Genomic DNA, 27,643 nt, shown 5'->3' on the forward strand with positions numbered 1-27,643 from the left:
AAAAAAATAGAGTTGTGAAAAAGTTAAGCTTTTGTGTAAAGAGCGAGGCGTTGAACAGGGGACAGCCCCTTTCATATACGGAATAATTTCTGTTCGTTTTAAACTTTAACGTCGTTCCTTACTTTCAGTTAAAAAACTTGTTTTTTTATTTAATTACCGTGAAAAACAATCATCAATACGAGTTGTCTCGAGGAAAATTGTTTATATGACAGGTTAACTGACAAATTACCAAATGAAGACCTTTCTACCCGCAATAATTCCTGTTTCTTATCTTTCTTATTCCATCTCAATCGACTGTGTAGGTCATGTCCCTAGGGAAAATAAGTCCTACCATAAATATCAAGCAGTTTTACTAACCAAAGGAATTCCTAATTTGTTCTTTTCTTACATAATATTCTTAATAGTATATATTCAAAACTAATAGCTAAGCCTTTCTTTCGCACCTTTATTTATATATAACCATTCTAAAGAAAAAAAAGTTCATTAAATAATATTAATTTTGAACATAGTGGAGGGACCGTTTATTTATTCTTTAATTTTATTTATATTTGTTACAGAGTCGTCAGCAGGACGCAAGACTTGCTGGAATGGCCATTTATAACGTGGTCGTTCTTGGGCTTATAACTGGTCCTGTCTCCTTGGTAATCGCTTCACAACCAGATGCATCTTTCGCTTTTTCCACGCTTGCAATTGCATTTTGCTCTTGGATATCCATGGCAATAGTTTGCGTTCCCAAGGTAAAATCTTATTTTTACAATCAATTCCCTAGTTACCTAGCAAAATCTAAGAGTTGGTGACGTGTTCCTTGGTCTGTGATGACTAGATCAATAGACTCACTCATTTATTGAGAGTGGTTAATCCCATTTAGAATTAGAGGGGAGAATCCTCAGGCAGTGACTCTGACCTACATTTCAGATTTTGTTGGTCTGTATGTCATTGCCCTGTCAAAAGGGCTAAACGGGATCTGTAGGCAATGGGTTGATTGACGTTATTCCTTCTCGAACATGTTCCTTGGACTATGAAGAACAGGAATACACTTCTTGGCTCCCGGGTTGGAGGGAGGATAGGGAGGGGCTATAAAATACTGCATCTTTGAATCCGATAGAGCTGTAGTTTTTGTAGAAGATAGCAAATATTACCCTGGAATCACATCTAGATAAGTTACCCCATTCTTGTAGGTACTCCAGATCCCTTGAAACACAGAAAATTTGACTCAAAATCTGGATATTAAATCATGTCAAATGCATTTTAACCTTGATCTTATTTAGAGGTGGTCATCGAAACTTCGGTAGGGACTCATTCAATTGGAAATTGGAAGCTCTAGTGCTCTTTTTCAAATTCAAAAGTGATTGGAGGGCAACCAGCCCCCCTCTTCGTCTTTTTTTTTTTAGCTGCCCTCGCCTAAAGATACCCTATCGAAATTATAAGATAGCCATTTCAAAATAGTAAAAAGGTTAAATAACTCTGCCTCCGGAAATGTCTTGATCCTCCACAGTCCCCGGAGCAAGAGCTGTAAGCTATTCAGTTTCTCGTAGTTTACATATAAAGTTTATAGTTGGGAAAGGAGGGCATGTTTGATCCCTCGTTTTCAAAAAGGCTTGAGGTTGAACTTTTAAGACATGTGGAGGGGGATTTCAACAAAATCAAAGCATACTATTTTTGTATGAAAGCTGTCGAAAGGGCGTATAAGCAATATTTCAGGAATGCCTGAAAGTATTAATCTAAAATTTTCAGGGCATATTGAGTGAGTTGTTGAAACGTGATCAGAAGGCAACCAGTCCCCGTCCATTTAAGAAGTCCCCTAACATTGATCAACTAAGTTTCCCAGTTGTATCATTTAATGTATGGGTGATGTATGGCATCTGTGCATAAAATGACACCTGCGCAATGCCTCATGAGATGCGTTACGCTTAACCTTCCATGTATGTTCCATAGTCGCAACTGTTGCCGACAGAAGTGCATTCCACGCTGAGTGTCTGTTCTGTCGTTGTCGGGTAAACCTCAAAAGGTTAGGGTTTCGTTTTTTTTTCTTTTTGTTTTTTCTTTTTTGTTTAGCACTGAGGACAACTTGGCGGAAGTCCTTGTCGAAACATTTTACGTTTTTCGTCTTCATGTTTTGCCACTGGCTGACAAAATCCTCGTTTTCTCGTCTTTTTATTTTATTTTTCATTTATTATTTTCTTTCCTCTCTTAGTTTCATATGTAATTTTTAAAATGGGACTTTGAACCAATCTTGTACAACGGCCTAATGATTGTTTTTTTACGCAGTTGAAAATGATTGCTATATTCATTACAGTTGAAAGTTCTTTTTACTTTTAGATTGTAAGTATAGTTCAAAATCCTTCATCAATGGGTCTATTGGAAAACAGTGCAAGCCCAGCTGCCAAGGCTGCCATTCGCAACGACGAAGAGAAACTGCAGCGACTTCTGTCAGAAAACGAAAGGCTTGAGAAATTAATTGCAGAGGTAATACCTTGGTGTAAACTATTTTGATCTATTACTTAAGATGTGGATGGACTGATTACCAAGTCCAAATATAATCAATTCCAATATCAAGATCTAAATTAAATAATTAAGGAGGTATGGTGAAAAAGTGATAGGAGAAACGGTAAACGCCTCAGATTAGGCTGAGATGGAACTATAAAAATGATTACAAATCTTTGAAGAATTTTTTATTTCGATTCTTTCATTTTGTGATTCCTTTTCCTTGTGGATAAGACTCAGGTGGATCTCATTTCCTGGTGGACTAGACAGAGGCGGCTTAATGCTTCGACTTGGAAAGCTTAAAACCGCATGTTTTTTTTCAGTTTTATTAAATTTTGAAAATTCATAAACCCCTTTATTAGTATTATGAAATTCCGAAATTTTTTATAAAGTCAAGCTAAAAAAAAGTTGTGAATTTAATGTTTGTGTAACTTAAATAGTTTACCACCAAAGAATTCCAAGAGTTAATTCTAGAGGGCTAAGCATTCAAGGTCTTTAACTTCAGTCATTTCAGTGTGACCGAGGACGCGCTTAGAGGTCGGAAGAGCATATCATGTCCCACATCTAGCTTTTATGAGATGGTGGTAAAAACCTGAAAAAAAATTAACATGTAAACTGAAAAAAATTCAGACCTAATTATTATACGCCTTCACTCATTTGTTTTTAGGCCTCATTGTTTTAGGACAGGGAAAGGAGTGATAAGAATGCAGCTACTACTCTAACTGATAACCCCCAAAGCTAAGGATCAGTCACTAAGGCCTTAGTTTAAAGTCCCTGTTTATTACAAAATTACTCGTTTTGCTCCAGAGTGTTAATACTATTCAGTTACATGAGCTGTTAACAAACTCACATTGCCAAAACCAGATTATAGGAGCTACAGTATTGTCGTCAAGATTACATACTAGCTGCCATTCCTTCGTAGTACAAAATCCAGAGTGAACAGTTTCTCCTTCTCCCTAATCGATGCTGTAACTGCCAAGAGCACGGACAAATTGTTCAACATTGAGTAGTTCCTACCCTTTGTATGGGCCGTGAGCAGACTGGATACTCCATTGTGAAAGAGGTTCCTTGCCAAGGTAAAATGAAATGTGCATCCGGTAACCTTACCGATTGTCCCTGCTTCAGTTATAAATGCAGAGTCACTCAGAAACTTATATATCTCACTAAATGAACATTTATTAGCAAGCTACATTATGGAATACTAGTGAGAAAGTGCCAATTAAATCACCGGTAGCCCATGCTCTTTGTGTAACGGATGATGCTCTCTGCATTCAAGTGGATGCACTCACTGCAGGCACTTTAAATTTGTTCATCATTGATACCACTATTGAGGTATGTTGTGATTTGAAGCGCCACCAGACATACTGTGGATGGCTGGCGGAGTAGTGGTACTGCAATTCTAGCTAGGAGTGCAATCATTCCAGAACATTTTCGTGATTGCGATCATTTTACAGCAGTTAGATATGCCAACCAGTAATATACTCCCAGTTAAACATGCCACACCACATGACTCCAGTTCATGCAATAATATTACATTGCATGAAACTACTGACTGGCCTAGTGTCAACAATTTACCGTTCCAGGATTTACATGGTCCTATAATAGGCAGTGCAATAGCGCTGCCTAAGTAAAGATCGATGTTGGCAAAATGTATTATTTTTTTCTCTCTAGACCAGGGCACTTCGTATCGAAGGAGTTACCATAGGAATTTCGTAAGGGGCTTATTCGATTAGAAATCGCAATAGATAGTGCCCTTTTTAATAGTCAAAAGTGATTGGAAGGCAACTAATACCCGTTCCACGTCCACCATTTCCCCAAACATATACAATCAAAATTTTGAGATAGACATTTTGTTCAACGTAGTTGATTTCCAGATGGAACTTATGCTTTTGAGGAGGACACTCCCCAAACAGCCCTCAGGACATGGGTTGTAAGTTATGCCCAGAGTGAATATAAGGTTTCTTTTTGAAAGCTTTGTCGTAGAAACTTCAAAAATGGCTCATTCGATTGGAAATGCAAAGGGCTAGTGAATAGTCGACAGTGATTGGTGGGCAACTAAACCCCCTCTCACGCCCACTTTTTCCCCAAGCACATCCAATCAAAATTTTGAGATAGCTATTTTGTTCAACGTAGTTGAAAGCTCTGAAAATTAGGTCTTTGAGGTTGACAACCCCCCCCCCCCCACAGCCCTCGGGGCAAGGGCTGTAAGTTACGCCCTTAGGCATATAAGTTTTTTTTATAGAAAGTGTTGTCGTAGAAACTTCAAAAAGGGCCCATTCGATTGGAAATTGAAATGGCTATTGCCTTTTTTAACAGTCGAAAGTCATTGGAAGGAACTAATACACCTTCCACGCCCACCATTTCCCGAAAGACATCCAATCAAAATTTTGAGATAGTCATTTTGTTCAACGTAGCTGAAAGGTCCATAAATTATTTCTTTGAGCAGGACACTCCCCCCACAGTCTTCAGGGCAGGGGTTATAAGTTATGCCCTGGGGGCATATAAGGTTTTTATTGAAAGCTTTGTCGTAGAAACTTGAAAAAGGACTTATTCGATTGGATATTCAAAGGGCTAGTGCGCTTTTTAATAGCCTAAAGCGATTGGGGGGCAACTACCCCCCCTCTCACGCCCAACTTTTCCCCAAACACATCCAACACAAATTTTTAGATAGCCATTTTCTTCAAAGTAGTTGAAATTTTTGGAAATCAAGTCTTTGAGGATGACAACCCCCACCCCCCACCCCAGCCCTCAGGACAAGGGTTGGAAGTTATACGCTGGGGGCATATAAGGTACTTATAGAAAGTGATGTCGTAGAAACTCCAAAAAGGGCTCATTCGATTCGAAATTGAAATGAGTAATACCCTTTCTAATAGTTGAAAATGATTGGAGGGCAACTAACCCCCTCTCACGCCCACCATTTTCCCAAACACATACAGTCAAAATTTTGAGATAACCATTTTGTTCAACGCAGTTGAAAGTTCTTGAAATTAGGTCTTTGAGGATGACAACCCCCCCCCCCCCCAGCCCGCGGGGCCAGGGTTGTAAGTTACGCCCTTGGGCATATAAGGTTTTTATAGAAAGTGTTGTCGTAGAAACTTCAAAAAGGGTCCACTCGATTGGAAATTGAAATGGCTATTGCCCTTTATAACAGTCGAAAGTGATTGGAAGGAACTAATATCCCTTCCACGCCCACCATTTCCCGAAAGACATCCAATCAAAATTTTTAGATTGCCATTTTGTTCAACGTAGTTGAAAGGTCCAGAAATTATATCTTTGAGCAGGGCACTCCCCCACAGTCTTCAGGGCAAGGTTTATAAGTTATGCTCTGGGACCATATAAGGTTTTTATTGAAAGCTTTGTCGTAGAAACTTGAAAAAAGGACTAATTCGATTGGATATTCAAAGGGCTAGTGCCCTTTTTAATAGCCTAAAGCGATTGGGGGGGCAACGAATCCCCCTCTCACGCCCAACCTGTCCCCAAACACATCCAACCAAAATTTTTAGATAGCCATTTTCTTCAAAGTAGTTGAAATTTTTGGAAATCAAGTCTTTAAGGCTGAACCCCCCCCCCCTCCCCGCTCCAGCCCTCAGGACAAGGGTTGGAAGTTATACCCTGGGGGCATATAAGGTACTTATAGAAAGCGTTGTCGTAGAAACTTCAAAAAGGGCTCATTTGATTAGAAATTGAAATGGCTAGTGCCCTTTTTAATAGTTGAAAATGATTGGAGGGCAACTAGCCCCCTCTCAAGCCCACCCCTTCCCCAAACACATACAGAAAAAATTTTGAGATAGCCATTTTTTTCAACGTAGTTGAAAGTTCTGGAAATTATGTCTTTGAGGATGAAAACCCCTATCCCCCCCAGGCATTAGGGCAAGGGTTGTCAGTTATACCCTGGGGCATATGAGGGTTTTTTTATAGAAAGCAATGTTGTATAAACTTTAAAAAAGGTCTTATTCAATTGGAAACTGAAAGGGCTAGTGCCCTTTTTAATAGTCGAAAGTAACTGAAGGGCAACTAATCCCCCTATCACGCCCATCATTTCCCCAAACACATCCCATAAAAATTTTGAGACATCCATTTTGTTCAACGTAGTTGAAAGTTCTGGAAATTAGGTTTTTGAGGATGATAACTCCCTAAGTGCCCTCAGCATAAGGGTTGTAAGTTATGCCCTATGAGCATATAAGGCTTTTATAGAAAGTGTTGTCGTAGAAACCTCGAAAAGGGCCCATTCGGTTGGAAATTGAAATGGCTAGTGCCCTTTTTAACAGTCGAAAGTGATTGGAAGGCAACTAACACCCCTTACACGCCCACCATTTCCCGAAACACATTCACTCAAGTTTTTGAGATAGACATTTTGTTCAACGTAGTTAATTTCCAGATAGAAATTATGCTTTTGAGGAGGAGACTCCCCCCACAGCCTTCAGGGCAAGGGTTGTAAGTTATGCCCTGGGGGAATATAAGATTTTTTATAGAAAGCTTTGTCGTCGAAACTTCAAAACGGGCTTATTCGATTGGAAATGCAAAGGGCTAGTGCTCTTTTTAATCTCGAAAGTGATTGGAGGGCAACTAAACCCCCTCTCACGCTCACCTTTTCCCCAAACACATCCAATCAAAATTTTGACATAGCCATTTTGTTAAACGTAGTTGAAAGTTATTAAAATTAGGTCTTTGAGGATGACACCCCCCCCCCTACAGCCCTCAGGGCAAGGGTTTTAAATTATGCCCTCTGGGGCATATAAGGTTCTTATATAAAGTGTTGTCATAGAAAATTCCAAAAGGGCACATTCGATGTACATTGAAATGGCTAGTGCCCTTTTTATCACTCGAAAGTGGTTGGAAGGCAACTAAAACCCCTTCCCCGCCCACCATTACCCGAAAAACATCTAGGCAAAATTTTGAGATAGCCATTTGGTTTAGCGTAGTTGAAAGGTCCAGAAATTATATCTTTGAGCAGGGCACTCCCCCACAGTCTTCAGGGCAAGGTTTATAAGTCATGCTCTGGGGGCATATAAGGTTTTTATTGAAAGCTTTGTCGTAGAAACTTGAAAAAAGGATTCATTCGATTGGATTATCAAAGGGCTAGGGCCCTTTTTACTAGCCGAAAGTGATTGGAGGGCAAATAACCCCCCTCTCACGTCCAACTTTTCCCCAAACACATCCAACCAAAACTTTTAGGTAGCCATTTTCTTCAAAGTAGTTGAAAGTTTTGGAAATTAGGTCTTTAAGGATAACATCCCCCCCCGCTCCAGCCCTCAGGACAAGGGTTGGAAGTTTTACCCTGGGGGCATAACGGGTACTTATAGAAAGCGATGTCTTAGAAACTCCAAAAAGGGTTCATTTGATCCGAAATTGAAATGGCTAGTGTCCTTTTTAATAGTTGAAAATGATTGGAGGGCGCCCCTCTCACGCCAACCATTTTTGCAAACACATACAGTAAAAATTTTGAGATAGCCATTTTTTTTCAACGTAGTTGAACGTTCTGGAAATTATGTCCTTGAGGATGACAACCCCCATCCCCCCACAGCCATCAGGGCAAGGGTTGTCGGTTATGCCCTGGGGCATATGAGGTTTTATATGGAAAGCGATGTTGTAGTAGCTTCAAAAAGGGCTTATTCAATTGGAAACTGCTAGTGCCCGTTTTAATAGTCAAAAGTGATTGAAGGGCAACTAATCCCCCCATCACGCCCATCATTTCCCCAAACACATCCAATCAAAATTTTGAGATATCCATTTTGTTCAACGTAGTTGAAAGTTCTGGATATTAGGTCTTTGGGGATGATAACTCCCTCAGTGCCCTCAGCCCAAGGGTTGTAAGTTATGCCCTTGGGGCATATAAGTAGAAATACCTTATTGACTCGTGACGGGGCTCCTAATATGGGTATAGAGTCCCTAGGGAGAAAGATTGCGTAGTCGGTCAATGACCTCTTTTTCCAAGGTCGATTTATTTGTTGTTTCTATGTGTAATAACTCCGGGACGAAGGTTGCACATGCGCATTGAATTCTAACGGGAACAATGTTATTGATCTAGGACTCGAGGGGGAAGTGAATTTCCGAGAACTTGATGACGTAATCGAAGAGGATCTGGATTTCCGAGAACTTGATTGCGTAATTGAGGGGGAAGTGAATTTCCAAGAACTTGATTGCGTAATCGAAGAGGAAGTGGATTTCCGAGAACTTGATTGCGTAATCGAAGGGGAAGTGGATTTCCGAGAACTTGATTGTGTAATCGATTGGGAATTTTATTGATCCGATAACGGGAAACAGTTAGATCACGTGTGTCCTTCTCAGCCAATCAGCGAGTCAGATACATATCCTTTCTCAGCCAATCAGAGACTTTCTTACATATGATTTTCCCCCAGTTACATAACAATTCGCCCTTGAGATTTCGTATATAACGGGCATGCAATGTGATTAAATTATCAGAAAGTATTTTGACACAGTGCAAACAACAATGGATAAATTTGATGAATTAGAAGCCTTGACAGCCACAATTAGCAATGTAAGTTCTGATTTAGTACATTTTTTATTTTCAAAATAAAATTATGTTCCTTGATCACCCTCTAGTATATTTAGGTAAGTATCCCCTCCCCCCACAAACCTAACCCCCATGCAATCTTTATAGTCACTAGGAAACAAAAAATATGTTCTTTTTAATACCTAACCCCCCCCCCCCCCACTGTTTTTACAAGTATAATTCTTGCCAATAGAAATATTTCTCTTTTTTCAATAAATTTATTCTTTCTGTAAGCCTATCAAAAAGTGACAATCAACTAGCCACAATTAGCAATGTAAGTTCTGATTTAGTACATTTTTTATTTTCAAAATAAAATTATTTTCCTTGGTCACCCTCTAGTATATTTAGGTAAGTACCCCCTCCCCCCACAAACCTATCCACCATGCAATCTTTATAGTCACTAGGAAACATAAAATATGTTCTTTTTATTACCTAAACCTCCTCACCCCCCCCCCCACACTGTTTTTACAAGTATAATTATTGCCAATAGAAATATTTCTCTTTTTTCAATAAATTTATTATTTCTGTAAGCCTATCAAAAAGTGAAAATCAACTTCTGTCTATCCCATAATAGCTATTACTAAACTGTTTCCATTTAAGCCCCCCGAGCCATTTACTTGATTGAAAAACATTTTTCCGCAATGATTTAAACAGGTGATAATTAGCTGACACCCCACAATTGCACTTCCTGCTTGTTAATCCGTTACGTTAGCGACTTAACCAAAAGGTTTCAATGATAAAAAGGATTTGTTTCCCTCTTTCTCAAGTTAAAACGGTATTAAGCAAAAAGAGATTGCTGTATATTAAGCTTGTGGATTCGTAACCTGTATTTGCTGGGGAATCGGTGAAACGGGATTATTTCCAAAAATAATTACTAACAATATATTTAGGACATTAATGAAAAGGTGGGGGGGTTTGACCGGCCTCAATTAAATCGCCAATATTGCAAAATGAAGACAAAGTGTTTGTATGAAATGTAAGGTTAGTTTAAGAGGTCGAGGAAGATGATTATTTAAATTAATCAAATTAGTATTTGATTTCTGAGTTTAGTATGTTTGTGATTTTTGCTTTACTGAAAATCCTGATGAAGGGGAACCTTTCTTAGTGATAAGTGCATTTTTAGACAAAATTATGTGGATGAGGATACTAACTTTCTTTCTGTAAAAAGGGGGAAATTATTTCGATACTAACTTTTTTCTCTTTTTAAGGCAAATTGTGAAGAATGTCCGTCGCCGCCACCCAGTAAGAGAGCAAGAGAGGGTGAGGCAGCCCCATCAGTGCCAGCCCCCATACAGTCTGGGCATAAACCAAAAAGAGAATGGGCCATAAGGATGGTGAACCTCACTGGCTCATCTATGCAAGCCCGTGACATTGCTGGCACAGATGCGCAAGAATATAGCACTGCCACTCCGTCCAGCCTCCAGCATCTACTACCTGGACCATCCGGCACCCAAGTGCAGCCAGGATTTGGAAATGTGAGCATTTTTTTCATACCTATATTACATAAATATATATATCTATTTCTTCCAATGTTTTTTCTTTTCACTATTTTTCAACCCAATATAAACTTATCTCAGCGAGATATTAAAATATTAACCCCTCGCCCCCCAAACATTGTTTTCTCCTCCCCCCCCTCCCTCGGAGATAACTAATGTAATTTTTTTGGAAAGAAACCGCTCCCCTTTTTTCTAATCTTTGCTATTTTCTCTATTGCTATCGCTTCGATATCACATTAGCGAATATTTTTATGTAATTTCTAGTCAATTAATAATCACCGCCTTTGAAACTCAAAATGCTATTTTTTTCTAATCTTTACTATTTTCAATGCATTCCCCCTATCTCTTCGCCGCCATCTCATAAGCGAATATTTTTAGGTACCTTTGAAACTCTGTGAATGCTATTCTTCACATAGTTTTAAGAGAGAGATTATTCCTTTTATCTATTGCACATATTGGCGTTCTAATTTGCACTGAAAATAGCTCACAAACCATTGCATAGATTTTAGCGAGGGGAAGCCAAGCTAACGGTTCCCGGCATTTTCCTCGTCTGAAGTTCAATCTTGGAAATCAGAACACTCACGCGCGATAGGTTACAATAATTAAACTCATGAGTTCACTGAATCTGTGTGGAATTAGAGAAAAATAGCGACTTATGTAGTCTAAGCGAATATTTCAGCTTTTGACGGGCATTATGTAAAGGGGGGGGCGGGCAGCGTTGCGGGCCCAAGAAGCACTGCGGGGAAGCGCTGGCGGGGTGTGCCGCGGACCCCAAGAAGCGCCACGGGATGTGCTGCGGGCCCGGAAAGTGCCGCAAAAAAAAATAGCGCATAATTATTTAGTTTTAGTAGTTTAAATACTTGACTATCTCTTTATTGAACAAAATGAAATTGCTGCCTTCTCTGTAAAGCGACGTTTTAGATTGTAAATATATTAAATTAAGTTGGAAATTTTGGAACTTTCAGTTGAATTAACCAAATGCTACTACTAAGAATTGTCTTTAAATAATAATCCAAATTTTAAAAACAGTAGGGATGATTTGAAAACTTTGAAAATAAGCTATTTTTCATTTATAGGTTGGACGATCATTGGTCCCATATTCACAATCGTCCTCATCAGCTGGTGAGGGAGAGGACGCATCAGTGGACTTACAGAGAAATTCACCATGGAGCGACTCTCTACTGGAAATACCGTTAAATATTGATGAGTTTATAAGCGATTTTCTTTTTAATGTAGATAATAGCACAGTTGAGCTGGGGGACTTGAGCCAAAATACACTACAGCTTTTGGAGGATTTCACAAACGAATTAACTGGGAACCCTCCTCCTCCTCCAGCCTCCGATACCCTAACGAGTTCACTTCAAACACCTGAAGTGGAGCATTCACCATATATTGTTGAACAAATTGGGGGAGGGTGTAATATACAAGAGAGGGAGGGGGGTACAACTTTTCCAGACTTTCAATTATCTAATACAATTTTAAATGCAATAGTTGTTTACACTGCGACGTTTGGAGACCCTTTTAATACACTTATGGGGGGAAAATTTGTTTTTGATCCCGTAGAAATTGTGCATGACTATGTAGATAAAATTCGTGTACTACTGGATAATCAAATTCAATTGTGGGGGAGGGATTCAATTAAGGTTTCTATTGTTATAAAGGTGTTCTAGTTAAATGAGGGGAAAAGTTAAGTTTATTATCATTATATAAACTCCGAGATGCGCGGAATTTACTAAAATTTAAATAATTTCGAGGGCGTTTTCATGGATTGCGTAGGTCAAATTATAGCATGTCTTGAGAACTTTAACGAAAACGGTAGTGGGTCTCTAGTTCTTTTTGTTGAAAATTTAAGTGTAAATATATGTAAATTTAAGAAAGATTTTATTTTAAGAGGGGGACATAGGGACACGGGTACAGTTTTAAAATACAATCCATATCTAGAAGGTTGTAAAGGTGTCCAGCGGATTTGTTTTGAAACAGATCAAAAATGTTTCAGGTATGCTTTCCTCATATCAGCATTTGAGCCTCTAGCACGTGACGCTACCAAGACGAATTTAGACAATTGGGCTGTACATGGGAAGGAAGGGTCTAATTTCCCCACTGTAGATTTTTCTTGTTTAGAGGGGAAATACCCAGTAACGCTACGATCTATTGATATTTTTGAAAAGGCCAATTCCTATTCAAATATCGGCGTTACTTTGGTTCAGTATGAAACTGAATGTGAAGATGGGGTTCGTTCTAAAAAGAAGGGGGTGGTCTTCCCTGTAAGAGGCCCGTCAATTGATTTGGTCAGACACTGGGTTTGGTTGTTGTATACACCCCCATCTAGTGACCCTGCCAATTCAATTTGCCATTTTAATCCGATTACAGACATCAGTAGAGTTTTGGGGGCGGGTAAGCCGAGGGGGGAATGTTTCTACTGTCCAACATGTCTGTCTAGATTCCGTAGTGATATAAAGCTACGGGATCATATGAAGCAGTGTAGACGACATGGCTATCAGACAGTGGAAACGGTTTCTGGGGATAGGGCCATTCTACGCTTCAAAAATTTCCAGAACACCCTCCTCCAGTGCAACAAAATATCTTTGGACTGTGAAGCCAAGCTGGTGGAGGTGAACGATCCCCAATTTCCAAACCGAGTAAAAGAACACCAGGCCATTTCAGTATCCTATGTTCATTCGCAAAGAGACAGTTCTAACACCATGAAGTTGTTAGAAATAGTTGAGACATTGGATGAGAACAAGTACATGGTCGAGCCACTGAATAAACTACTTGTCACGGCTAATGCCGTTATTTGTCGTTTGCGAAAAATCCATTATCCAAGGGTGTTGTCTGCAGAGGATCGTCTCACGATTAAAGATAAAAAAATATGTTGGGTTTGTAAGGGGGAGTTTGCAGAGGAGGAGGATAAGGGGACTAAAGGGAAAAGAGGGGGGAGGGGGAAAGTCAGAGATCATAATCACTTGTGGCAGGAAATATCCTCGGGGGTAGCAATTTTAGGGGGGTTGCGCATCAATAGTGTAATTTAAATGTTAGCCAACAGTTTTTTATCCCTGTTTTTATCCACAACTCTAACTATGACTTAAAATTTATTTTACCGGCACTGGCACGTATGCACAGGGAGGGAGGGGGAGTAGATATTCCATGGGTAAATAGTTCATTTACCTATAACATTATTCCCAAATCGGCCGAGAAGTTGTTGCTTCTCGAACTGAAATGGCAGGCAGTGGATAATGGGCATACGTGTTGGAATAAAATCAGGTTTTTAGATTCCTTTAGTGTTTTTCCTAAGGCATTGAGTCAATTGATTCAAGTGCAGAAAAAAGACAATTTTGATAGCTTTCCCTTGCTTAAACAGCACCTTCCGGACAGTGAAATGTATGACCTGTTGACCTGCAAAGGTGTATACGCATACGAGTATTACTGTTCTGGCGCTCACTTAAGGGAGGTGAAACTACCTCCAATTGAAACTTTTTACAATTCACTGACCAACAGTGAATGCACATCCGAGGAGTATGGGATTGCCAAGAAGGTGTGGTCAAAGGGGAATTGTAAAAATGGGTGGGAGTATTGTAGACTGTACTTGGCCAGTGACGTTCTAACTCTGTTGCATATAGTCTGTAAGAACAAAGACCAAATCTATTCAGAGTTCGGGTTAGATATAGGCTACTTTTTTTCTACACCCAAGCTAGTGATGGACTTGATTTTAAAAATTAGCAGGGAGGAAATAGGCCTAATAACCGAGGTAGATCAGCACCGTTTTGTAGAGCGTTCAATACGGTGAGGGTATGTTTTTCATGGGGACCGCGTCTTATCAACCGATCCGAGCGGACAAAGCACCGGTGTAAAGTCAAATGCAGTGTTCTTGGACATGAACTCATTGTACCCCTTGGCAATGTCTCACTACTCTTTTCCGTGTAGGAACTATCAATGACTTGAAAATCCTTGTGAGTTCCCGACATTACCACCGTCGAGGACAATGGGCCAGAAGGATGCTTCTTTGAAATTGACGGTCACATTCCGCTGGCGCTTCACGATTCAGTCAAAGATTTTGTTTTTCCCTGTATCAATCGGCCCGTGAGCAGGGACTCTCTGAGCCCCTACAATCGATCATTGGTTGAGGATATGGGGATGCACTGGACTCCCTCCAAACAGAAACTGATTGCTGATTTGGACCCTAAGGAGAATATCGTTGTTCACCATGTGCTTTTGCATTGGATGGTGAGCAATGGTTTCAAGATCACCAAAATACACAGGGTCCTGCAGTTCAATCAGCGACCATATTTAAAAACGTTTATCGACACTTTTGTCGATAAACGCTCTAGGGCAAATTCAAAGGTGGAGAAGGAAATGTATAAGCTCATCCTAAATTCAGCGTTTTGCAAAATGTGTGAAAGGGTTCGTAACAGATCTCGCTGCGACGTCGTGACTGACCCTCTAGAGTGTGCACGAATTATTGCCGACCCCAATTTTACATCGTTCACGAGCATAGAGACTGGCATGGTTCTTCTTCACAGGCGAAAGCGAAATGTACTACTGAACAGGAATATAGCAGGATGTAGTTCAGTCCAAGAAATTTCCAAAAAGCTCATGTTGTTATTTTTTTAAAGTGTGTGCAAGGTGCACTGGCCACGGGAGGGGGAGGTTGAATATACTATGGGGATAGAGATTCTCTGCTGTTAAAGGTAAATAGGACCGAAGATTTATTGGGTGATTTAGAAAAAGGGGAACCCATAAGCTCGCGGATGGATTTCACCAACTGGAATCCATCACTCTACCCCGAGTTGGTGAAACTTCAAGCCTCCAACCAACTATTAAAGTTAAAATCAGAGACGGGGAGTGATTTGATATCCAGGGGGGTGTTCCCGGGTCCCAAAGTTTATTGTGTTGAAACTCATAGTGGGGATGAAAAGAAGGCGTGTAAAGGGGTGCCTACACATTTTGTAAAGAGCAATTTCAACATGAGCGTGTACAGAGACTGTGTAGAAAGTAGCCTAGTGGCGAGAGCACAAGTGCTTGCAATTCGCTCTCTACAGTATAGAAATTATACTGTGTGAGTGGAAAAGAATGCAATGTCGTGTATATCCGACAAAGTCTATGTGCTCTAGAATGGTGTGAGTGTTCTACCCCATGGCCACTACCGTATTTCAGACCGAGTTGAATGCATAGACTATCGCAATCAACTTAGTCTGGATAAATTAACCTAATCTGACTAACCAACTAACCAACTAACCACCACCAACCCATTCATAAATTAACTAACCCAACCCGTTCATAAATTAACTAACCTAACCCAACCCCAACCTAAGCTTTAGCAGCAGCAGTGACGACAACTATTGTACAGTTTTTTCACCCTCGCCGCTCCCGGGGGGGGGGCCTTCCCGCGGCCACCCAGGGGGGAGGGTCCCGCCCGCGGCCGGCCGGCCTTCGGCCCCGCGACCCTGGGGGGGGGATCCCACCTTTAAATTCACTATAATGTTCAACTGTGCTAGTTCATGTTCCAAGTGCTTTTTTTTCCAGTGTTGTTTTTTCAAGTGCTCATGTTTTGTAGAGAAAAGTGTGTGTTTGCTACTAATGTAAATAAAGTATTGTTGTTGTTGATGGACAAAGCGTTTTTAAGTTGACAATAAGTGTTGCTCTTCATGCACAAAAAAAGTGTTTTTAAAGACAATAAGTGTCATTTTTATCATTGCAGTTCATGTTGAACAAATAGAGTTTTCATGCAGTGTTGAAATAAATACTGCCATGAAATATTGTCAACTGTTCTTGTTGAACATAGTGTTATTCATATCGTTGCAGTTCACCTTGAACAAATAGAGTTTTCATGCAGTGCCGAAATAAATGCTGACATGAAATATTGGTGTTTTTCTTGTTGAACAGGTGTTTTTCATATCATTGCAGTTCACCTTGAACAAATATTTGCTTTGATATTGCCAAAATAAATGCTGCCATGAAATATTGTTTTTTTTTGTTGTTGTTAACCAGTACTAGATAGATCTATGGGAAAATTATTACTACTTATTCATTGGACACGTATGATTTACAGTTAGTTATAGTCCTACTGTTGTCAACAGCAGCAGCAGCAACATGTATCAATTTAAAATACCCTTCAGGTCGTTTCTGTGTGGTCCCTCAATGTCAGGGAAAATAACACTTTTAACTAGAATAATTCAAAATTGCGATAAAATATTTTTGGAAAAGCCGAAAAAAATCTACTATTGCTATAGTATTTGTCAGGTGTCTTATTATCAAATAAAGGCTATTGCCACAACCATACCAGTAAAATTCACAGGAGGGCTTGATGTTTTCAATAGTACTGAACCGAAATCGTGGATGAGAATTGATGATTTGGCTGAATCCATTGAACAGTTCTCACAGGACATGCTAAAACTGTTAATTGTTCGCTCCCACCATGAACACATGTCCATAACCGTACTTCTATACAATCTGTTTCATCAGAGTACATGTATGCAAAACCATGCATTGACTTGAAGCGTCTATATTATCTTTCAAGTCGTTCGTGATGCTAGCTCGCTAATAACTCTCAATAAGCAGATATACCCCGGCGCCCCTAAATTTCTGTTGTCAGCGTACACTCAGGCGACAAGCAAGCCCTACGGTTACATTTTGCTGGATCTGAATCAGAGCACGCCCGAGGATCTACGTGTAGTCACCGACATTTTCAACAATGAAATTACAGTATATCTTCCGGTGAACAGTAGAAAAGGCTATTAGTTGCCATTATGACACTGAAGAAACTACACGAACAACGGTATTTATTTTCCGTTTTAAGCACTTCAAAACCGTTGCTTAGGAAGGCCATACTCAAACATGGTGTTGACAATGATTTCATTAATCTAATATCTGAACTTTATTTAAATTTAACTGAATGCAATGTTCAACTGCCATATGGTTTTAGACAACACAAAACCAAAAATGTTTCACCAGTCCGCGTCTGGGCTCTAAAATAAAAGGTAAAATTTTTATAAAGAACACGACTCCTTCAAGTGGGCGGTAGGTTTTTCAAACTTTTACTGCCAATAATTGCTGGACTTGGAAACAGTTTTCTCTAGAGAATGACAAAACCATATAAATTGACACCATTTGAACTTGTCCTCTCGCCCGTCGAACATTTTGAAGACAATCTAAGCAAATTCATTAATGATGTGAATATTGCCGATTACAAAAAACTGCTTTTACTCCAAGATGCTTTGTGACGTGTGGACAAACATAAACCTTATCGTGAGAGACCCACCACTGTCGCCGATCCCTGTAAACAGGAAACATCTCCTCAAGATTCAGCATTGCAATTAAAGGAGAAAGAATTGAATTCGAGTGTATCGAAAATTGGAAACCTATTGCCACTGACCTATCGAAAACAGAGTAAAAGAGTATTATCATATCTCATGTTGGAAACTGTTGATCAAGTTCAAGTCGATAGCACAGGGAAAAGAATTATAATTCAGGGAAAAAGTTATAATCTAGTTGATTTAATTTGTGATATGGTGACGAATCGTAAAGGACTTTTATCCTTTGACAATAATCTATACACCTTTCTAAGTGTATCAAACTTCCCCAAAAGTCTTATTGGCAATAAGCAAATTCTAAAGAAACTAAGAGAATATAGTCCTCCTCCAACACCAACACCAACATCATTTAAAAAAGAAGAAGAAGATTCATTATTTGAAAATACTATCAGCGCCACTGATTTTACAACACCTGTGGCTTCTAGTCAAAAGCGAAGACGAATTAATTCACCCTCCAGTGTGCAAAAGGGGAGTGGACATTACACTACATGCTTGTGTTCAAAATGGATGAAGTTCTGAAAGGTGTCTATGAAAATATTGGTGAAGCGGGAAGTTTAAGTTCTCCCAAAACGCTTTCTAAAGCTGTCTCCGGCACCACATTGAAAAAAGCAAAAGAGTATCTAGAGAATGAACCAAGTTACACACTGCATCGAAATCACAGGCTTCGCAGCAAACAATATCGACAAACTAAAGCCTTTTTCCCTCTGCACATAATGCAAACGGATCTTTTAACTTTAGACGCAATTCAACAGCGTCACAATGCACCCTACAAATATATTCTGGTGGAAATCAGTGTCTTTAGTCGCTATGCCTATGCCATTCCACTGCGATCAAAGAGAGGTGTTGATGTTGCTCGGGCCATTGAAAGTATTCTTGAACAGGATTCATATAAAAAAATTCAATCGGATCGTGGCAGTGAATTTGTTAATCCCCATGTGCAAGAAGTTCTTTTGAAATATAATACAAAACTTTATTATAGTCACAGCCCGATAAAGGCTGCATTGGCCGAACGATTAATAAGAACGATTCGTCTATTCATTACAAGATATTGTACACTAAAAAATACACCGGCTTGTATTCAAGATTTAGATAAAATCATGCAGTTATACAACCATCGACCCCATCGATCTCTGTCCAACTCAAGCCTTCGGGATGTTCACTACAATAAAAATACATTTGATGCTTTTCTAAAGCAATATTCCAATGGTGCAAAAAAAAATGTGAAGAAGAAATTCAATGTTGGTGATACTATTCGAATTAATAGAACCACCAATATTTTTGAAAAGGGGAATTATTTATGGAGCACCGAACTTTTCAAAGTGTCCAAAATCCTGGACACAGAGCCCACGACATATCGACTGCGAGACACCAAAGAACATGAGATTCTCGGTGGTTTTTATGAATATGAACTGCAAAAAGTTAGAAACACTAGTGAAATATATCAAATTGAAAAGATATTAAAGAGTCGTACTCGTAGGGGCAAGAGACAGTTGCTTGTTCGCTGGCTAGGATACAACTCAGATTTTGATTCTTGGGTCAGTGCTGAAGACATTAACAATGCCCAATGATTTCTATGTGACTTTCATGTCCAATGTTTCCGATCCTCTCTACAATGACTTGAATAGAACAAGTGATTTTTGGACGAAACTCTCCCCCACCATCAAATTCGACGACAATGGAAAGTATGAAGTGGCTCTTGTCGACTGTATTTTCAAAAATACCTATGACATCCTGAGAAAGGATCGTAAATATGATATAAAAATTAGACCCTATGATTGGCCTCCACCACCATCCTCAAGTGATCAAGAACAAATTCAAAAAATCAATTGGATGGATTATCCATATATTGCATTACCCTACGAGGAACTCATCTGTATAAATTATTTATTTCGTTCTATTAATAAAAGAATTTCCACTCGTAAAAAGGGAGCTTTTCATTTCAACTATTCGAAGGAGGAGGGTAAGATCTACATTAGTTCACCTATTGCCAGTGAAAAGGTTATTCTCAATGATAATCTAAGGGATGTTCTTGGCTTTAAGCTCAATATAATCAATGGTAAAAGTGCCGGAAACACTAATTTAATTTTTGCTGACTACCCGCCTGCCTTCTACACAGACACTTGTATATTTCTCTACGCCTCATTTGTGGAAACATCTTGGGTTGGGAATTCAAAAGTTCCCGTCCAACGAGTTCTTGAACGAAAAACCAATCAAGCACATATTCACCGCTAAAATATAAAGCATGTTCAATATATTCCCGTAAACACTCCCTAATTGGAACTCTGTCTGTTAACACTAAGAACTGAACTAGGTGATCCCATAACAATTTCAAAAGGTTTGGCTGTAATTACATGCCATTTTCGTCCCATTGTTCAAAAAGCACGATTTCTAATAAAAAAGTGGTATTCACTTGTTCTGATATTGACTGCTATGTTAATACTCTTGGCACAAGACAACAGGGCAATGGAATGGACTATTACAAAGGTCGTTCGTCAATGTCTGGCTACGGTCTTGGCAGTTGGTTTGCTAAGCTGTTTCACTCTTCACTACCACTGGCTAGAAAATATCTTGTACCGGCTGCGACAGATTTTGCATCCTCTACACTATATGGTTGAGGCTCTGGCAAGGATTTTAAAAAAAGTGCTTCGGAAAATCTTAGGTCCAGTGCGCGAACCCTTGGCGAGGGATTAAAACAAAATGGTAAAGGCTTAAAAAGGTCAAGAAACAATGCATCACTCATCAGTCTCCACTCAGGTCGGAAACGAAAGACAACATCCCTCTTGTCAAAGAAAAGAAGGAAAAAGCCGAAACGTAGTGTAAACAGAAGAAGAAGCTCCAGGAATAAAATTGTTATATCGAAACTGGATTTCTTCTCCTAAAATGTCATACCTACCACATAAGGATTCCCAACCTTCAATCACTGCCTCATTGAATCTATTTAATGCTGAAAATGTTGATGTGAGTGTCAAGCATGGATACTATGAACAATTTTATCCGCAACAACCCCTCTCCGATAATATTCACTTTCAAATTTATTCCAATGAAGACTACTTTATGGACATGTTTTCAACATTTATAGATTTGCAAATGAAAGTCCGAAAATCTGATACTACACTGCCAATTCGATCTGATGGGATATCCTTTGAAAGTTGTATATAAAGTAATTCATTTCGTCAAATTAGTGTCTACATCGATGGCACACTGGTGAGCACAAGCAACAATCTCTCAAATTATACTAGCTATATGCAATTCATGTTGATGACACCCAAGTCATATAAGGAATTGAGAGCCACCTCTAATGGTTATGAATATATTGCTAATACTGATAGTACACATGCACTTAAAAATGCTACAGCTAGTGAATTACATCTAGTTGGAAAAATATATCATGAAATTTTTAATATACCTCAATGGCTACCACCCAATGTTAAAGTGGATATAAAACTGACGCTTACACCCTCCAATTTCATATTGAGAAAAGAACTTGCTGTCAATCCTGATGTAAGTCTCTCCCTCACCTCGGCAATACTTTATGTACGCAAACAACAGGTCATAAGTTCTGTTGCTTTGGCCGTGGAAAAACCGAGAGCCAATGGAAATGATATTAAACTATTAGGTCCTCATACACTCACAAATAAGCGCCATATTGTTAGGGGCTGACGCACCTTCACCGATTCATCCTTTATCGATGGTAAAATTCTGTCGAAATATACGTTTACAGTTGTAAAAAGCGCTATTGCAACAGGATAATGGACTGAATGTCCACATATTTGGACTTTCATCTCTTGTGTGCAAAGTAAACGGCATTCCACTCTACAATCTATCTTTTGATAAATCCTATAGAACATTGTACGAGTTGACCATGCAAACCCTAGATCATGACTCTCAACTATTTGAAAATGGTATAACCAAAGATATGTTTGCTAAAACACATGGTATCATTGTACTGGATTTGTCTGGTACACAGGATATGAGTATAGTACGTATGGGGTGTGTGCGTTTAGAGTGTACATTTGCCGATCCATTGGGTGAGAGTATTGCACTAATCTCACTAAATCAATATGAAACCTATTGGGAAATCACTCCCGAAGGCAGTGTTCTACTAGACTTGGCGCCATGAACACCAGTCAAGTAATCAATGTATTTAATATGGACCCCTACATTTCCCAGTACAAATCCTATTGTCTACTTACACGCAGTTTCTCCACATTTATGGTGACAATCCTCGTCTGAATGACTTTCTAGTGGAAAATATCCGCTCAGACCTATACAGTATTGATTTCAGTGCCCTAAGCGTAAAGTGCTTTAAAAATGTTTGTGAATTTGTTTATTAATAAAATGCATATATATACAACAATGTATTTAAATCTTCACTTTAGATTTTTTTTTTCGATGTATAGGCAACTGTCGTGAACCACTAATGCCGGTAAATCATTTGGATTCACTGTATATTGATCTTGATTGACTGCAAAGTCAGGATCACATTTTCTACCGTACAATGTAACTTACCTCTTGTCATATCTCTTTGTATAGTCAAAAGATACTATTTACATTCATATTATGAAATTCACGTGTTTCAATCTGTCTATTTGAAGCAATATCACATACAATGCTTTCAAGTGGTGAATCACATTCAGTAACTGCCAAATAAAAATCACTAGGTTTATAGTCATAATAGGCAGTGTCGTCACAGCGATGACGTAGAAACCAGATTGTCTTGTTAGCCCAACAGTTGAATCGTAGACCAGATTCCTCTTCCCAGAATAATTTAAATCCACAACGATACCAATCTCGTAGAAATAAACTAAAGTCGCGTTTAGGGTTTTTTCCAATCAGAGCAGGGTAAATATTCTCCCACTGATCACATTTATCATGGCGGCAGTTGGAGCAGAGGTGCCCGCTAAGGTTAAAGTCACACACCTCCTGAAAACATGAGTTACATCCTTTAATTTTGTACTGCATAGCCTCTATGTAATTTACATGGATTACATAATTTGCACTTTTCACTATAGTCTTTAATAATTGTACAATTCTCACATTGAGTCCAACTGCCAAGAGTGTACATGCACAATGGGCATATATAGAACATTTTTTTTTGTTTCCAATGTCACTTGACTCACTCACAGCTAAAACGAAACTGAGCGTCCTCGCTCCATAAATTCAAGGTGGAGGAATGGGGGAGATGAGTAACCTTGTGACGTTACCTCTTTCGAATGATGGGGGAGCCATCTACATTGAATCCATTGGCAATGTTTTCAAAAGTATATCCACGATATGATTCTGCTTTGTTCCAATTAATATATCAATAAATTGAGTATAAGCATTTGAAACACATTTTAAAAGTTTCATACAATAGTCCAATGGGGGAGAATCACACCTCATTATATTGTCAAGTGTTCCCTGACAAGAGAATATCCTGCGTTTAAGAGATAACTCGAGAAAATAATCATCCAAAATCAAATGTTTTTCCAGAAACACTAGATTTGATCTAATTCTCTCTTTCTCAAATCTATTCATTTTTCAATCCTGTCACTCTGACTGCTGACTCTAGACTGACCCTGATTTGCTAGCCTAACCTGACAAGAAAAAAAAGGGAACATTTTCGATTTCGAAACAATTTTATTGAATAATTACAACAACAATATTAAGCATGTACAATTAGCGATAGAGTTTATTGTCTTCGATATGATTCACCAATGCACTTAAAGCACATTGAAGTCTATTCACATGTGCTTTATCAACTTTTGCAGCGAAACATAATTGATCTTCCATTTTAAATTTGCTCAAGGTTATCACATATCTTGCATATAATGCATCCCATTTCAGACAAAGCCGTGATCCTTTCGTGATTTCCACCGCAATGTTTGGTGCTCTTGTATTATTACCATCAACTCCACTATCAACTTCTAAGAGGGCAAACATTCCACTTATCGTCATCATCAACACCCAAATATATATCCAAATGAGTAAAGTCAAACTGTTCTTCTCACTCCTTTGAATTCTATTCACAGACTAATAAAACTATAGTAAAAATCCTTTCCCCATATTCCCTCCGCCGCTAATATGTAAGCAGCCCTCTGATTGGCTGAGAAGGATTATGTATCCGACTCGCTGATTGGCTGAGAAGGAAACACGTGATCTAACTGTTTCCCGTTATCGGATCAAAAAAATTCCCAATCGATTACGCAATCAAGTTCTCGGAAATTCACTTCCCCCTCGAGTCCTAGATCAATAACATTGTTCCCGTTAGAATTCAATGCGCATGTGCAACCTTCGTCCCGGAGTTATTACACATAGAAACAACAAATAAATCGACCTTGGAAAAAGAGGTCATTGACCGATTACGCAATCTTTCTCCCTGGGACTCTATGCCCATATTAGGAGCCCCGTCACGAGTCAATAAGGCATTTCTACTCATATATGGTTTTTATAGAAATTTTTGTCGTAGAAACTTCAAGAAGGGCTGATTTGATTGGAAATTTAAAGGATTAGTGCCATTTTTAATAGTCGAAGGTGATTGGAGAGCAACAAAACCCCCTCTCACGCACATCTTTACCCCAAACACATCCAATCAAAGTTTGGAGATAGCCGTTTTGTTCAACGTAGTTGAAAGTTCTGAAAATTATTTATTTGAGGATGACAAACCACCCAAAGCCCCCTGTGCAAAAGTTGTCAGTTATGCCCTGGGGGCAAATAAGGTTTTTATAGATAGAGTTGTCGTAGAAACTTCAAAGGGCCTCATTCAATTGGAAATTGTGAGGGTTAGTGCTCTTTTTAATAGTCAAAAATTATTGGAGGCTAACTAACCCCCCTCTCACGCCCAGCATTTCCCCAAACACATCTAATCAAAATATTCAGATAGCCATTTTGTTCAAAGTAGTGGATGTTCAGCAAATTAGGTCTTTTAGGATTACAGCCCCCCCCCCCCCCCCCACAGCCCTCAGTGCTAAGGTTGTACGTTATGCCCTGGGGCCTATAATGTTTCTATAGAAAGCGTTGTTGTAAAAATTTCAAAAAGGGCTCATTCGACTGGAAATTGAAAGGGCTATTGCCCTTTTTACAAGTCGAAAGTATTCGGAGGGAGAATCCCCCCCCCCCGCAACCCATCACGTCCCCAAACATTTCTGATCAACATTTTGATATGGTCATTTTGTTCAAAGTAGTTGAAAGGTCTGGAAGTTATGTCTTTCAGGATGACAATCCTCCCCCCATAGCCCTCAGGATAATGGTCATAAGTTAGACCCTTGGGGCATATAAGGTTTTGAAAGACAGTTTTGTCGTAGAAGCTTCAAAAAGGGCTAATTTGATTGGAAATTGAGAAGAGTAGTGCCTTTTTTATTAGTAGAAAATGATCAAAGGGCAAATACCCCCCCCCCACCACGCACATAATTTCTTAAATCACTTCCAATCAAAATTTTGAGATAGCCAATTCGTTCAACGTATCAGAACAGTCTGGAAATAATGTCTTTGAAGATAAAAAAAAACAGCCCTCAGGGTATGGGTTGTGAGTTACGCCCTGGGGACATATAAGGTTTTTATAGAAAGCATGGTCATATAAACGTCGGAAAGGGCTCATTGAATTAGTAATCAGACGCTCTAGTGTTCTTTTTAAGAGTCAAAGTGATCAGAGGGCAGCTAAACCCCTCCCCCCACACACACCCACGTGTGTGTGCGATCCCGAAATGCATCTAATAGAATTTTTGATATAACTATTCTATTCAAAATGGTCTAAATATTATACAACAAGGCCTTTGGGGTTGAAACAATCCCCAGAGATTAGGGGCAAGGATTGTAAGCTCTGCCCAGGGGGTATTTAATACTTTTATGGAAGGGATGGTTGTTTAACTTTAGAAGAGGCTCAGTCTTTCTCCCTGAAAAGGACTATGTCAATATACAACGAACAAAAATTAATTTAAAAAACTTTTTCAAAAAAACAATTTAAAAAAAAAGTGAAGAGTTCCATTAAACCAAAATGAAAAAAATAGAATCAAACAATCTACCAAGAATATAACTACCATAAATCAGTATCAATAAATAAACGAAACCCAAAACAATAAGAAACTAAAATAAATAAGAGTCAGATTATATTCTGGCTTTTAGGAAGCTTGGGGTTTAGAACCCTACTCATATTAATTTCTGCTTGTTTTGAGTTTGACTCATATTTATTTTAATTTCTGTTTGTTTTGGGTTTCATTTATTTATTGATACTAATTTGTGGTAGATTATTTGATTCTATTTTCGTTCATTTTGGTTTAATGGAGTTCTTTACTTATTCTTAAAAACTTATTTTGTTGAAAAAGTTTTTTTTAATTAATTCAATAAAACGTTAAAGTGCCTTTCCAGCTACTTTTCCAGAAATTGTCTTTACCATCTTAAGAGAAGCCAATCCTGTTGAACATATATTATGCACAAATAGTAATTGCTCTACGCGTGGCTGAGCATGCTATTGCTCTTATTCTCATAGCCCGTATAGGAACTGAGAAGTATGGCTGGTCTAGAAATTTTTACCTTATTGGTTCCTGTGCTAGACCAAAGCTTTGGTTTAAGATATAGAAAGGATGTGACATTCCTCGTAATAAGATTGGGTTTGAAATGAAAAGTCATTTTACTAAAGTTTTAAGAAATATGAGGCAAAATTTACAGCCAAGTTATTGAGTAAGGCCTCCAGGAATCCCAATTTCCTTTGAAAAGTGATAAAAAGAGCCAAGTAAAAATTCTGTCAAAACTCAGAAATTAATACTGACCAGTTGTTTAGTCATTTTCAGCTAAATTTACTGAACCCGATCCAACTCTATCTAATGAAAATGAAGGATAACTTTAAGATCGACTGTGTGATTCAAATCATCAGCTTAGTTTCATCTTTAAAATGTCTCCTATTCTGGTGTGTAGTTTTAAGTTGCAAAAACAGAAATCTTCTAAAACTTGTATATTTAGAAGTATTGATGCTTCTCTGGCAAATTTTCCCGGTGACATCATTGATATTAGTTGAATAGTGTTAACAATCGAAGAAAATTTTCGGATTCTTGATCGTGAGTATAAGCGTATTGGTTTTCGGTTTGATGAGAGTAAGACTGAGTTTTTCGCTCACAATAGCCACTCTGATCGTTTGTTAAACATCCAACTAGGTGAACATGTGGTCCAAGCACAAAAAGCATTGAAGTATCTTGACGTCCCTATTGGCTGAAATTTCCGTGCTGTGTGGTAATTTTTAAAGCAATTTTTATTAGTAAATCTATGAAAACGTAAGGTCTATTAGTTTCACTGAGTTTAAATTTAATCATAGTATCCTAGCTAGGGCGTAGTAGGCATTTATAATCCCAAATTTCCTCGCCCTTGCGTCATTTGGTCTTTTTTTTTACCCGTTGATATTAAAGAAATATAAAGTTGCTTCTATGAGCATGCAAAATGTTCTTTGGCTACCTCCTTGAACTAGTAGTAAATACTTATTTTGTTTGTCTGGAGCTGCTAATCCTGTGATAACGATGCAAAAAAGAAATTGGAGGTACCAGAAGCAGTATACTGGTGAAAGCACCATCAGTGTTCTATATTTTTACATCTATAGTAGACAATAAATCTATCCATACATGCATGCTAAGTTTCAAGATATAGTTTTCATGTCTGATGTCCTAAAAATGTGCTACGTTCTACTAACGGTTTTTAAATTTCAGAAAGATGAAAAAATCGTGCTCCTACGTCAGAAAATCAAAGAAAGGGAGCTCATCTCAAAAAATGGACAAGCACTAACGACATCCAAATGATCATTCACGCAGAGTAAATCTCTAAAAGTACATATAACTGCTTTATTTTTAATTTCACCTTGTATGTCAAAATACACACATTGT

The 27,643-nt window shown here is 38.7% G+C and overlaps 1 protein-coding gene across 1 annotated transcript; it reads left to right on the forward strand.

Annotated features, from left to right (window-relative positions):
- Window positions 1-561: 561 nt before the first annotated feature.
- On the forward strand, window positions 562-27,643 carry LOC148945238 (gamma-aminobutyric acid type B receptor subunit 1-like). The gene is made up of 3 exons (XM_089099505.1): window positions 562-737; window positions 2,320-2,466; window positions 27,470-27,643. The coding sequence occupies exons 1-3, from the start codon at window positions 588-590 to the stop codon at window positions 27,557-27,559; spliced, it is 387 nt and encodes a 128-aa protein (XP_088955631.1). The 5' UTR covers window positions 562-587; the 3' UTR covers window positions 27,560-27,643.

The sequence above is a fragment of the Artemia sp. Qi Xiang Cuo genome, chromosome 13, assembly GCF_049724085.1.
Source record: "Artemia sp. Qi Xiang Cuo chromosome 13, ASM4972408v1, whole genome shotgun sequence".
Classification (NCBI taxonomy): Eukaryota; Metazoa; Arthropoda; class Branchiopoda; order Anostraca; family Artemiidae; genus Artemia; species Artemia sp. Qi Xiang Cuo.